The sequence below is a fragment of the Dermatophagoides pteronyssinus genome, unplaced genomic scaffold, assembly GCF_027571235.1.
Source record: "Dermatophagoides pteronyssinus isolate colony J.1.1.1.1 unplaced genomic scaffold, Derpt_VIB-CSIC_2022.12 sq0020, whole genome shotgun sequence".
NCBI lineage: Eukaryota > Metazoa > Arthropoda > Arachnida > Sarcoptiformes > Pyroglyphidae > Dermatophagoides > Dermatophagoides pteronyssinus.
In genome coordinates, this window is record NW_027461544.1 from 388,740 (window position 1) to 402,620 (window position 13,881).

The 13,881-nt window shown below is 28.8% G+C and overlaps 2 protein-coding genes across 5 annotated transcripts; both read right to left on the bottom strand.

The window, feature by feature from the left end:
• Positions 1-112: 112 nt before the first annotated feature.
• On the bottom strand, positions 113-6,628 carry tmod (tropomodulin). Of its 3 annotated transcripts, none has more exons than XM_075822819.1 (5): positions 6,422-6,628; positions 1,785-2,142; positions 1,251-1,711; positions 897-1,188; positions 113-828 (listed from the first exon to the last, which is right to left on the bottom strand). In XM_075822819.1, exons 1-5 carry the CDS (start codon positions 6,458-6,460, stop codon positions 794-796), a joined length of 1,185 nt encoding a protein of 394 aa, XP_075678934.1. In that variant the 5' UTR covers positions 6,461-6,628; the 3' UTR covers positions 113-793. The 3 variants fall into 3 exon arrangements, with proteins under 3 accessions (XP_075678934.1, XP_075678933.1, XP_075678932.1); XM_075822818.1 differs by lacking the exon at positions 6,422-6,628 and adding an exon at positions 3,544-3,734; XM_075822817.1 differs by lacking the exon at positions 6,422-6,628 and adding an exon at positions 2,660-3,154.
• Positions 6,629-8,006: 1,378 nt separating this feature from the next.
• On the bottom strand, positions 8,007-13,462 carry LOC113790952 (uncharacterized). Of its 2 annotated transcripts, XM_075822803.1 has the most exons (7): positions 12,709-13,462; positions 9,918-12,638; positions 9,669-9,847; positions 9,336-9,599; positions 9,140-9,282; positions 8,919-9,073; positions 8,007-8,207 (listed from the first exon to the last, which is right to left on the bottom strand). In XM_075822803.1, the coding sequence occupies exons 1-7, from the start codon at positions 12,785-12,787 to the stop codon at positions 8,116-8,118; spliced, it is 3,633 nt and encodes a 1,210-aa protein (XP_075678918.1). In that variant the 5' UTR covers positions 12,788-13,462; the 3' UTR covers positions 8,007-8,115. The 2 variants fall into 2 exon arrangements, with proteins under 2 accessions (XP_075678918.1, XP_027196461.2); XM_027340660.2 differs by lacking the exon at positions 8,007-8,207 and having other exon boundaries at positions 8,683-9,073; positions 12,709-13,448.
• Between the last annotated feature and the right edge of the window lie 419 nt (positions 13,463-13,881).

Below are 13,881 nucleotides of genomic sequence, written 5' to 3' on the forward strand. Positions count from 1 at the left end.
CGTTTTGTTTTGTTTTTGGTTACATTATTTTTGAAAACTTTTTACTTTTGATTGTTCATAGATGGCGTTGATTGTTTTGGAAATTTATTCGAATTGAATCAAAAAATTCGAATCAAATTTTGTTTTTTTTTTAATTTTCCCAAAAAGTTTTTAAAAATTTTTCTTTGATTGTTTTGTTTTTTCATTCATTTATTTTTTATTAATTTGATTTGATATTAGCAAAATAAAGACCTCATTAAACAGTGATTGATGGAAAAAAAACAACAACGAAGAAGGATTTCCTTTCCACAAAAAACTGCTGTCCGATGTCATCGTCGTCGTCATGGATGATAATGATGAACAATAATGGTAGATAATGAATATGATTTTTAAATGAATTTTTTTTTTTGAATGATATTTGTGTTAAAATATTAGTACAAGTGTGTTCAATGTGTGTGTGTATGTATTTTGTTCTTATAAAAAAAAAAATTTTGTAATCAAGTAAGTTTGAAACGAAAAAAAAAATCGAAAAATAAACGAAAAAAAAAAACATTTAAATCCATTCTCTACTGATCATTTCTATATATCTTATCATTATCATCTCTTGAATTTTGTAAGTTGGTTTTTTTTTGTGTATTAAATTGATGAATTTTGTGTTTGAAACCGGCATCGTAATTACTTTGAAAAATTTTGATGGAAAAAATAAAAGTTTGAGATAAAAAACTTCTACAAGACACAACTGTTTGTTGACAAAATATCAAATTAATTTGACTAATTTTTTAAATTGCTGCCATTTTTGATTGATTAGTTGGTTTTAGCCTTCGACCGAAGCCAAACGTTTAAGACGACCTAGATAAATCGAAATAAATATGGTCAAAATTTGAAACAAAGAAAACAAAGCTGAAAAATACACATACAATTATCATTATTTGATTGTAATTGTGTTGCAACTTTATGTCGTGCATCCGGTACATCAAAATTCAAACCTAATTTTAATAATGTTTTATTTTGTTGAATTAATTTGGCAATTTCCATTTCATAACGATTTCCCATTATTTGTGGACGTTGATTTGCCGCACGGAATTCGATAACATTTTGTTTATGTAATAATGATTCAATTAGATCACGTATCATAGGACCGGACAGGTAATTGGATTCCAGATTTATTTTCCGTAATGATTCATTTTCTTTTAATGCTTCCATTAATTTCTGTAAGTTTTTTAAAAAAAATGATTAAAATTTTAAAATTTTGAAAATTTTCAATTAATTACCTCAGCAGGACCATCAGTCAAACCGGTATTTGATAAATTCAATTCAATCAAATTAGTATTGGTCTTTAAACCATTAAATAATTTTTTAAATGTTTCACGTGGTATGTATTTAATATTATTCCAATTTAGATTGGTTAAATTTGGATCATTTTCCGCCACTTGTTTTGCTGTTTTTTCCGGATCAGTCATATTATCCGGTTCAGGTGGTAAAAGTTTTTTCGGTTTAGTTGATTTAACAATTGATTCAAATTTATCTCCTAATGGTTGTCCTTTATTCAATATTGATGCTTCATATTGATCTTGATTGAGCATTGAATGTAAACCAAGTATACCGGCTAAATCAACTAAATCAGCTTCAGTTGCATTACCTAATGCTTCTTCAGCACCATCTTCCAAATCCAAAATTATTTTCTCTTCCATACCACCTTTTGGATCGCCTTTTTTTGGTACCCATACTTTGCCTGAAAAAAAAAATTTAAAATTTTACAAATTAGAAACAGAAAAAAACATTGATTGAATCAAACAAAAACCAACCTAATTTAATACCGGGAATAAATTTTTTAATTTCAGGCCAATCTTCTTGTTCTTTAGCAAATTTTGTTAAAAAATTTAATAATTGCCTTCGTTTTAATGGACCAGTTGGATCTTTATTTGTTTGATCTTTACAACGTTGTGATGGTGGTAATAGATTATCATCTGGATCAACTTCTGAACTTAATTGTTCTAATTCTTCAGCCGATAATTGTCCTAATAAATCTTCAACATTTAAATTTTCATATTCTTTTAAATCTTTTCCATATAACATTTTTAATTTTGGTTGTTGAAATAATTCTTGTGAATTTTTACGTTCAGATAATCGTCGTTGATTTATTGTACGTGTTGTTTTTGTGATCTAATAATCGAAATCGATCATAAAAAGCAAAAGAAAAATTGAAATAATCAATGAATAAAAACAATAACAACAACAATGAAATTGATACAAACAAACAAACAGAGAATCAATCAAAAAAAACTCAAAGTTATTATTATTATTATTGTTTTGCGCAATGCGAAATATTCTTTTTGGTCTATTTTTTTTTCTTCCAAAAACAAATTTTCGTTTCTCTCTCATTCTCTCTCTCTGTGTGTTCTTGATTCTGAGCGAGAATATTTCCGTTTAAAGAAATTATTTACCACTACCAACATCGAACAAAAACAGATCAAACCCACACACACAGAATGATATTCTGATTTAAACAGAATTCGGGTCGAATTGAAAAACAACTTGCTACAAAAACAAACCAAAACAAACAAACCAAAAAAACCATCAAAATTTTCATTTCATTTCATTGATTCAAAATTCGCATTGACAATGGTTCAATCAAACGAATCAATCAATCATTGTTTTTCTATTTTTGCTCTGGGGTTACCTCTGAAAGCGATGGTGGAGGTGGCATGGACGGTGGTGATTTCATTATTGTAAACGAAGATGATGATGATGATGTTGTGTTATTGGGTTGGGGCGTTGGCTCACGTTGCTGTTGCATTATCGTTAAATGTTTTCGAATGTTATCAAAGAATATTCCCAAACAAAATAAAACAAGCAAACAAAAAAGAAGCAAATTTCTCAGATAAGCAAAGATTATTTTTTGAATGACAAAAAGGCAGCAAATTGGAATCGGAATGATTAGTGGTAATCAGTTTTTTTTATCAATCCGAAAAAAATCTTTAAATTTAGAACACACACACAGGTAATTGTGGAATCGATACTATAGTAGTTATTAGAGTAGAATAAATGATATTTTTTTAGGGCAGGTAAATTGGTAAAAATTTCATATGAAAGTCATCATTATAATTAACACAATAACAAAAATTCATTTCATTTAACATTTAACATTGAGCACACTGTTTTTTTGGTGTATATCAATCGTATCCAATCTCCCTTGTATCTCTCTCTGTTTGTTTCTCTCTGTTTCTCTCTCTCACATAGTGGTAAATTTTTTTCTGCATGATTTGATGGATAGGTGTGACCATCACAACAACAAACAACAGCAACCAATCGATTGTTTGTGTGTGATAAAACTCTGATATTCGGTTATTTGATATACCCAGAAAAAAACATTTTTTTTGCATCAGCCAAAAATCAATTTCGAATCATTAAAATCATTGAAAGTAATCTGGGGTTTCTTTTTGTTACCAGGAAAAAACAAACCCCGGGTTAATTAAGGAGAAAGATTCCTTTTTCGCTGTATTTGTCGAATAAATGAATAGATTTTCATTGTAAATTCGAATGAAAAAAAAACAAAAAAATTACCCCTGATGATGATGATGTTTTTGTCGATCTTTTTGTTGATGATGATGATGATGAATATGTAGATGATGTCATTGTTTTATGTATGGATGATGCGGCAGAAGAAGAATCAACTTTTGTCTGATTATGTTTTGTTGTCGATGATGTTCTTCTTGGCTGATTAAATGGCCAAGTTGATTCTTGTTGTTTAAGAACTTGATGCATGATTACAAAAGATCAAATCACCACACCACCAAAAAAAAAAAAACAATAACGATTTTAAAATTTCAATTTTAAAAAAACATTTGGAAAAAAACACACATAGGTTTTCTAATGGTTAATTTATTCCTAGCAAAAAAAAAGGAATGGATGTTTGGTTGGTTGGTTGGTTGAAAAAGAAAAAGAATGCAACTAATCGATATGGGTGAGGAAAGAAAAGGAAAGAAACGGGTTATAAACATGCAAAGAATTTTTTTTTTTAAGAATTTGGTGAAAAAAAAATTCTTTGATAACCAAGCGTGGATAGATTTAGATTTCATTTTAAGGAAAAAAAAAGAAAAGAAAATGCGAATTATATTACCAGTTATATTATGCTACTACACCAAATTATTAATTTAAATAACTCAAAGTTTGTTTGTTTGTTTGAATGTGTATTTTGTCATCATTATTATTATTATAATAAAGAAAAAATTCTTTGTTTTTTTTTAAAAAAAAAGATGACAAGATGATGAATTAATCGGTCTTGAACGTAGTGAACTAAAAAAACAACAACAACGAAAAAAAAGTCGTAGTTATCGGATGATGATGATGATAAATTAGGAAACACGCACATTAACCGCACACTTACCGCAAACTAAAACAATCCATCACCAAGAAGTTCTCAAACAAAACCAAAAGATTTTGGTTTCCGATTGGTTTTGTTTTGTTTCGTGATTAAAGGTTGGTTAATAAGAATATTCTGCAAATTCTAAATCATTCGGCAATGTAATTTGAGCTTAAACACTAATCATTATAAGATGATGAATATCGTTACTGGTGAAAGAAAATCATAAAAATATGTATCACAAGTATATGACTGCTACCAATCAGAATTTTTCTTGTTTTTTTGTTTTGTTTTTCAAATCCAAAAGTACGTTAACGAAAGAAAAAATTCTTTCAGGTTTTTTTCTTCTTCTGCATTTCATAATCATAATTGAATGTGAATGTTTTTTGTAGAATATTCATGATTTTTTTTTCATCGCTTTTACGTTTTAGTAAACCAAAGAAAAAATTTTTTTCCGTTTTTTTTATTGAAAAACAAACACAACGTTGACGACAACAATGTTGACAAGAATAATGTGAATCCAAAAAAAAAGTAGACGAAAAAAAAATCTAAAGATTCGCTATTTATCATCAAAACAAGATCGGTATTTGAAGTGAAATAAGGAAGACAACAACAACGTTGGATGCCAACAAAAAAAAATTAAAATCCAGTTCATGTACGGTAACCGGATTGGTTTTTTTCTACCTGATTCTAATCGATTTTCGGAAATTCAATTTTCCAATATCCAAAATTTAGCCAAATCCAGAATACTAAAAAAAAGATGTGCATACCGAGAGCAAACAAAAACAGCACCATCTTCAATTTTTAAACACAGAATTCAAAAAAAAAACATTCTCGCTTTTTGAATTCTGCAGTGTGGTATATACGAAAAACTGTTTGAAAAAAAAACTTTTTTCCAATGTCTGATGCCAAATATGAACAACAATCAGTGAAAGTGAAATCATCATCATTGAACAAAATACTGAAGATTCTTTAATTCTAAACAACATTCATTTTTTAAGCAAGAATAAAAACGCATTCAAATAAAGTTTTCTTTAAAAAAAAGTAGGAGTGGCAACAAACAAACGATTCTTGTGTAAACGTAGTTGCAAAATGTGGTTTGTTTGTTTCTTTTAGTTAAGATTAGTTGCTGTTGTTTGTTCACTAGAAATATCCAGAATCGAAAAGAAGAAGACGATGGAGATGGAGAATGGAGAAGGCGATTATTGACGTCAACATTATCATCATCATCGACATCGACATCAACAAAAAATATCAGATAATTCCTGATGACAATATGGAAAAAAAATATTATTATTGCAAAAAATTTTATTCGTTCCTGTTCAACAGAAACAAACAAACAAACAGAAACCAAAAGGGTTATATATTCTGTTTGGTTGTATGCAGAATGACATTGTTTCTTTTGTGTGTGTGTGTAGTATAGTGCCGATGCTTATCATGTAAAATGTGATAAGAAACAATGAAAAAAAAGACAACCAAGAATCAAAAATGTTTTTTTTTCTTCTATTCTGTTGTTGTTGTTTTGGTAATCTATTAATAGATTACAATAAAATGATGAATAGAAAACATTTAGAGAGAGAGAGAGAGAGAGAGAGAGAGAGAGAGAGAGAGAGAGAGAGAGAGAGAGAGAGAGAGAGAGAAAAAAATCATTGAAATGGACTAAGATAGAATTAGTAATGTTCGACATACGAAAACCAAAAAAATTCCAAGTTTATTTCTTGTCTTTTTTTTTGAAAATCAAATAATTTTGCTAGATTAAGGAAGTGATTTTCATTTATATTCGCTGAACATCACACACACACACACACAAAAAGAGACATACCAAACATAGAGACAGCCGAATCTTTTTTCTTCAAATTCTCGCTTAAACATCATCAATAGTAAACGCACACACAAACACAAAAGACATTGACTCGGCATATTTTCAACAACAACAACAAAATCGAATCATTTTTTTTTAAATAACCAAATCAGAATTTATCATTGAACCAGGAAATGAAATCAATTTCATTTGTTGTTTTGGTGAAGAATTTTACAACATAAAAATTTAAAACAAAAACAAAAGAATCAAAACTTTACCTTGGTATATTCAAATTCAAATTCTTCGTCGTCAGCCATTGTTGTTGTTGTTATTTTTCTGGTTTTTTTTTTTTTGGTTGATAATCGAATTAGGTTTTTGTTCTTGTTGTTGATGGGAATATCAGTGGATTTAGTGATTGAAAAACAAATTACTTTTTGGAAACTCAATAAACCAAACAAACACACAGAGATAATTTACAAAAATGAAAAATTTGAATCAATCAAGATTGTTGTTTTATGGAACATATAACGAAATTAACGAAATTCAAACACACACACCGAACGAATGAATTGAATGTTATGATGATTTAATAATAATAATAATCGCATAATAATAATTCAAAAAGACGGCATGTGTGATAATTTCGGGTACGGGTTTTTTTCCACAAAGATTTTCTTTGAAAAAAATATACAGATATAGTAGTAGCTTGAACAACAACAACAAAAATGATGAAATGAATCATAAAAGATGGTAAAGATCTTTCAAGGAGACAATATTATTATCATCATATTCATTCTTTTCTATGATGAAGTTGTTATTCAAATTGGCACCAGACACACACACACACACAGTGTTAACCGTCGTCATCATCAATGATGATCATGATCAACATGTTTTTCCATATAATCAAATCATTTCAAACCAATTTTTCTTCTTCTTCTTCTTTCATTCCATTGAACGTCTTCAAAAATACCACCATCAGAAAGAAGATTTACATTTACAACATTCGTTGTGCGCTTGGATATGAAGAATTATAAATGTTTTTTTGGTTTAACTTCGAAAACCAATTGAGCTATATATAGATTTTTTTTCTTTTCTTTAAATTTTGTTTCGAACTGAATGAACAACAACAAAACTAATACAACCATCTATTTTGTTTCTGTTAATTTGAATATAAACATTGAGAATTGATTTTGTTTTTTGTTTTTTTTGGCCAGATAATCCACATATACATTGATGATGATGAAACCAGAATCAGATGTGTATATGTTTATAATGTTGTTAATTGCAAACAAACAAAAAACACATATAACATCACAAAAACAAAACAAAAAAAGATTCGGATGGATGGATGTAAATGAGTAATAATCATATATGAACTTCATAGTTAACAACCTAACCTCACTCCAACTATGAATCATAGTCAAAGTTATCAACCTAACCTCACTCAACTATGAATCATAGTCATCAACCTAACCTCACTCAACTATGAATCATAGTCATCAACCTAACCTCACTCAACTATAAGTCATAGTCAAAGTTATAAGTAAAGAATTTTTCACAATTTGAATTCGAATCTATTTTGACCTTTATGTGGTCATATTTAATTCAAATATTTTTTTTGATTTTTCGCCAAATCCATTTGTGTTAAAACAGTTTTTTTTTTACTTTCATTTTACAGTCGTCCCTCGTATGTTAACACCTTACTTGTTTCGATATTAATCGATTGAAATATAATTAAAGAGAAAAAGAAACAAACAAACAAACAATACAAACATTGTGTTTTAAATTGTAAACGAGAAACGTGTGTTTATTATTTTGAAACGATTTGAACACAAACAAACTTTTTTTTTGGACAAACAAACATTTTTTAGAAAAAAACGGAATGGAAAATGAATAAAGACTAGATTTAAAATTTTAAACTAATTACAATCACCGATCATCATCATTAATGAAAAATCAATTGATCGATTTATAACATATCAATATCGTCGTGTAAAAATTTAAAACTGGTATGTGGTGGTCTCCATTCTTGAACATGAGTCATTTTAGCATTCTGAATGCCTGTTGTTGTAAATCATCAACCATCATTAGTCCAAACATGATGAAAAACCCCAACAAAAAAATGAAAAAAAATAAGAAAAAAAACCAAAGAAGAAAAAAAAAATTAGAATGATTTTTTTTTGGGGAAGTATTTTTTGGGTATCTTTTGGGTATCAATTTCATTCATTCATTCATTCATTGGCCAAACGAAACAAAAAAAAATTTTTTTGATGGTAATTTTTTTTATTATTCATTCAGATTGTCAATATTGGTATACTTATTCAATAAAATATGTGACAAATATTGATTTTTTGTTTGTTCGAAAACAAAAAAAAAAGTTGATCTACGGATAGAAAGAAAGAAATTTGGGGAAGCTGAGACTTACGAACGAACATACCGAACGAATATCACATTGAATAAACGTGGACGCATATCTAAAAAAATGACTAGTTTTTGTTTCTGTTTATCATCAGGAATCCTATTCAATAATTACAAATTGACAAATAAAAAATTTTTTTCAAAAAAAGGGACCAGAATAAATATGCCTAAAAATTATATAATAATATTATCAATAGGTTTTGGTAATTTGTTGAGCATTGGCCGAAACATTTGAATGATGATGGTGTTGGTGGGTATGTGGTGTACGGGCCAAATGGGATTTTTCTTCACCAATTAATTCATAATAGGTTTCGGGATTTGTTGTTGTAGTTGTTGTTGTAGTTTTAGATGTACCTTTACCACTTGCACTTGCTCCTTGTGTTGAGCTACCTGATGAACTCATAAAATGGACATGTTCTTCATCATCATCATCATTATCCGAAGATGTTTGTGTGGGCATCGATGGTATGGCCAAAAATAATGCCAATGCAACAACACAATGCCAGATGCTAAGAAATCAATCAGAAAAAAACAATTAATCCCTGATGATAATAATGTTTGGCAATGGTATTTACCTATGAGTAATGGGATAATTATCTTGTGTTTCAAGAAATGCATAGATAATCAATCCAATAATGGTTAAAATTAAAGCTGGACATATGGAAAATATCCAACATCGTACCGGTGGATAACAGGATTTACGACAACAACGTGAACACTGTTTTTAAAAAAAAAATTTTAATTAAACATTATTGTGTTATTCACACATACCCAACAGCAAAACATTAATAATGTTCCTAAACCAGCCGGTATAACAAATGTCCATAAACTTGTACGATCATTTTGTGTAATCAAAGCAATAGAAATAGCACCCATTAGATGAAAAAATGATTTACATCTTGGTGATAAACAAGCCAATGTTAATAATGTAACAAAAAATGATAATATTGCTGTGTAAAAATCAGCAAATTGTAATAGACTAACACTTAATACACAATATGATTGTGAAAAATCGCTATCGCAAGCATGATATAACTAGAATTGAAAGGAAAAAAATCATATATTATCGATCAGTTCAATCATTCATAAATGATTTTCACATACCGCCGATGAGATCATTGTAATGAAATAGATAGTCGATTCGGTAAAATAATGACGAAATGCAGCCAAAACAATTGCCGGTAAAAATGCTGCATTACTAATAGTCAATAAAAGAAAATTGGTAAGTAATTTTTGTGATGATAATGCTTCACTTCCATCATTGCAAATTAATCCTTTCCATCCTGGTAAATAAAAAGAGAAAACTTTGAATTTAAAAAAAACAACAACGATGAATATTAGATGATAACATACCTGCACGACATGAACATGTTGAATAAAGTAATCCAACATTTAAATATTGTTGACATTTACCATTGTTCAAACAACGATTATTTAAACAAGCCGATGAATGAATATCAATCATAATGGATGTTTTATTCAAATAATCACAGCTTGTAGTGCTGAAATCAGTATTCATTAATGAATTAAAATCATCATCAATATCATCATCATTACTACTATAACATCGTACTAGAATTGAAATAAACCATGTACCAGATTGTGGATATGGAACGACTAATGATTGTAATGATGATCCCATTGTTGTAAAATTTGTTTGTGATGTATTCGATACTAGATGACCATAACAATGTTCATCAAAACGAATACCATTTGATGATAATGATAATGGTGGTAAACGATTGTGCGTTAAACAAAGAATTGCCGTTACATTTTGATGTGTATCATTATGATTAGTCCATGGTGAAATGGCAAAATCTATTTGTAAATTACCACCAATATCATATTGTGGTATGATGGTAAAATTAAACAATGCAAATCGATCATTATCAATTTCAATAAAATCCGATTGATTTGAATTTGAATATGATTGATTTTTGTCATTCGATGATTCATCATTCAATATTTTTGGACTATAACGGAATGTAAAAACATCCGAACTTTGATAACGTGTTAGATTATACCATGTAAATGTTGTCATATTAACCAAATCATCATCATCTAATGTAGCCATTATTTTTGTTGGTTCAAATTGACATTGTTTTTCAGCCAATGCTTTATCACGATTACGTTGACGATTTTTTTGTTTTTGTTTTTTCAATCGTCGTTCTTCTTTAGCTTTTTTATCCAATTTTTTTCGTTCACGATTTTGATCAGCAGATCTTTTATTGATTTGATTACGATCAATATCGATAAAATCACTACCAACACCAACACCATTGTTATCTTCATCATTAAATTCCATTGAATCATAATTATTATTAATCATCGATACGGTTGATGATTTTTCAACATCCGTATCAATAACAATGGATGGATATTGGCCAACAGCCGGTCGTATGTTCGAATTATTACTTTGATTTTTGCCGATATTATTATATGTTCCAAGTTTATTTGAAAGTTGATTTGTTGATAGAAAATTTATCGGCTTATCAATAATTGAATTATGATGTTCATCATTATCATCAACCAACGATGATAATTGTTCATTATTTTTATTATTATTATTTGTTAGGAAATTATAATTATTCAATAGCATTATATTTGATGATATTGTTGTGCTTGCTAGCTGTTGTTGTTGTTGTGGATTTTGTGGTGATTGATTTGGTGGTGATTGATTTTGGCCAATTTGTTGACAATTTTGATCATTAAAATAATTATAAAGGAATGCTTCTTGCCCGGCAAGAAGTTGTATAGTAAAATTGATTGAGCCAAACATTAATTTTGTTCGATATGGTTCCTGTTGTTGATCGAATATTGTTTTCTGTTGTGATCGATGATAATGATGATTATTATTATTCTGATAATCATCATTCTTATTGATCATTTGATTCAATGTTGATACAATTTGTAAATAATTCCATTGATTCGGTACAAAACTAGGTAAATCAATAATACATTTATTATTATTGATTTCAACATTTGTTTGATTTGTTACTGTTGTTGCTGGTGTTGTTGTTGTTTGACATTTAAATGTATAATCTCGATTAGTTGAATTTGGCAGTGCAAATGATCGAAAATTTAATTCAATTGGACAGATTATATTGGTCATATTCATCATTGTAGATGTAGAATTATTATTTGTTGTTATCGATTGTTGATCATAACCATTATTATTCATTAATATTGATGATTGGTATGATGGTGATTGATTAGATTGATGATGACGAATATTAACACCCGATAACTGTGATGATGATGATGGTCGATATTGGCAGTTTGTTATTACAATTTTAACACCATTTGATTCTTGTAGATTAAGAAAGAATTTATAAAAAAGTTCTGGTTGAATATTCTGTTGATCAATGATCAATGATTGTTTCAACGAACTAGTATGTGATGGTGTTAATACAGTTATTCGATTTGTTTGAATCGGATCATTCAAAAATGAAAGACTTGATTTAAATTGATAATAACATTCATGTTCTAAACCTTTTTGTGATATTTTATCATTAGTTTTATTAATAAATGCCATACCATACCAATCACCGGGTAATGGATTAGTAAGATTTAATTCAACAATTTTACCATCTGTTTTTAAATCAACAACATATTGATCCGATGAATTTTTAAATATAAAATTATCAGGTATGGTTGCATTTTTCACCGATAATAATGGTAATGAACTCCAACGAAGATAGAATTTAACATTTAATGGTTTTCGACATGCTGTTGTTAATATTGATCGATAAAATTTTCTGATTTTTTCCGTATAATTAGCTATTTTAGTTTGATTAATCCAACTAGGTAATGGTGGCCAATTGTAATCTGTAGTCGATGAAACATTGATTAAAGGATCTTTATCCTTTGATAAATGTGTTATATTCAATGCAGAATAATGATAATTTTGTATCATCATCATTGTTACATTGATTGGTTGATCAGATTGTGATGCATTCAAACGAAATATAGCCTGAGTTAAGTCGGGTGGTATTTGAAAACGAAAAAATTGACCATCCTTATATGAACGTAATGGACTTAATTTTCTTGTCAATTGTATTTGATTGTTCCATTCTATATTGGTCAAAGTGAAGAAAACAAAATGGTCAATATCATCATCATCAAATTACCATCAATAACTTACCGAATGATTGTGAAATCAAAAATGTAGTAAAAAAAATCAAAAATCCAAACAATAATGAATAATAAAGATTTTGAGCCATTTTTTTTCTCTTTAAAAATTCACTCGTTGGTGATTTCACACGAATTTTTTTTCGATTTGGTTGTTGAGCAAAAAAAAAGAACAATCAAATTTTCAATTGTGATAATAGCTGTTATCCAAAGAAAACACAAATTTCAATTTACATCTTGAAGTTCGGTCTGGTTTTTTGGTTCTGGTTTCTGGTAATTTGATTTTGGATTCTTTTGGATTCCGATTTGACCGATTTGGAACAACAACAGTATACGAACGCAGTATAAAACGCCACCTAACGTATTAGCCATTATTTTTCCATTATTATTGATTGAATTGAATTGAATTGAATTGTAATATACAAATGATCATGCATGTTGGCCTGGTATACTCAATCCTGGTTTCTATGGGGATGTATAGTGATGATGATGATGATGATGATTAGATAGGCCGCACCAACATCACAGTATAGTTCCAGTTCGTTGCTCCTTTCAAGTATCGAAACAAAACGGGCCATATTAAATATATATAGCTGTTATGATGATGCGAGCATCATTCGATCCGCGGATGATAATAATGGATGCGGCTATTTTTTTTTTCTAACCATCATATATCGGCTATATATAATATGATCGGCGCTATATATAAACAAACAAACAAACAAACCATATTCATTTTTATTTCACTATAAAAGTTTGATAACATCCACCATTTGTTTTTTGATTTTTTGGATGTAAAATAATGGCGAAATAATATCACAAACACAAAAATATAGCGACATTCGAAAAACATTCGAAACAAATTTGTAAAAATTTTTCCACCACAAGATGGCAACAGTGGTTTCAATTTTTTTTTTTCGAATCATTCGATAAATCATAACTTCCGGATTTCGCTATTTTTTTCTATTTTTGAAGAGAAAAAAAGACTGACTGACATCCAAAAACAACAGACGCATATTAACAATGTAGATCACAAAAAGCAAAAGAAAAAATTATTTTAGGGTCCTGATCTTATGTTCAAGGCAAACAACAAGCAAACACAGCACATGCATATGTGTGTGATACAAGTGTTTCTTATAAATGGCTTTGGAAGTTTGGAACAAAAAACAGCTCTAAGCTCGCGAAT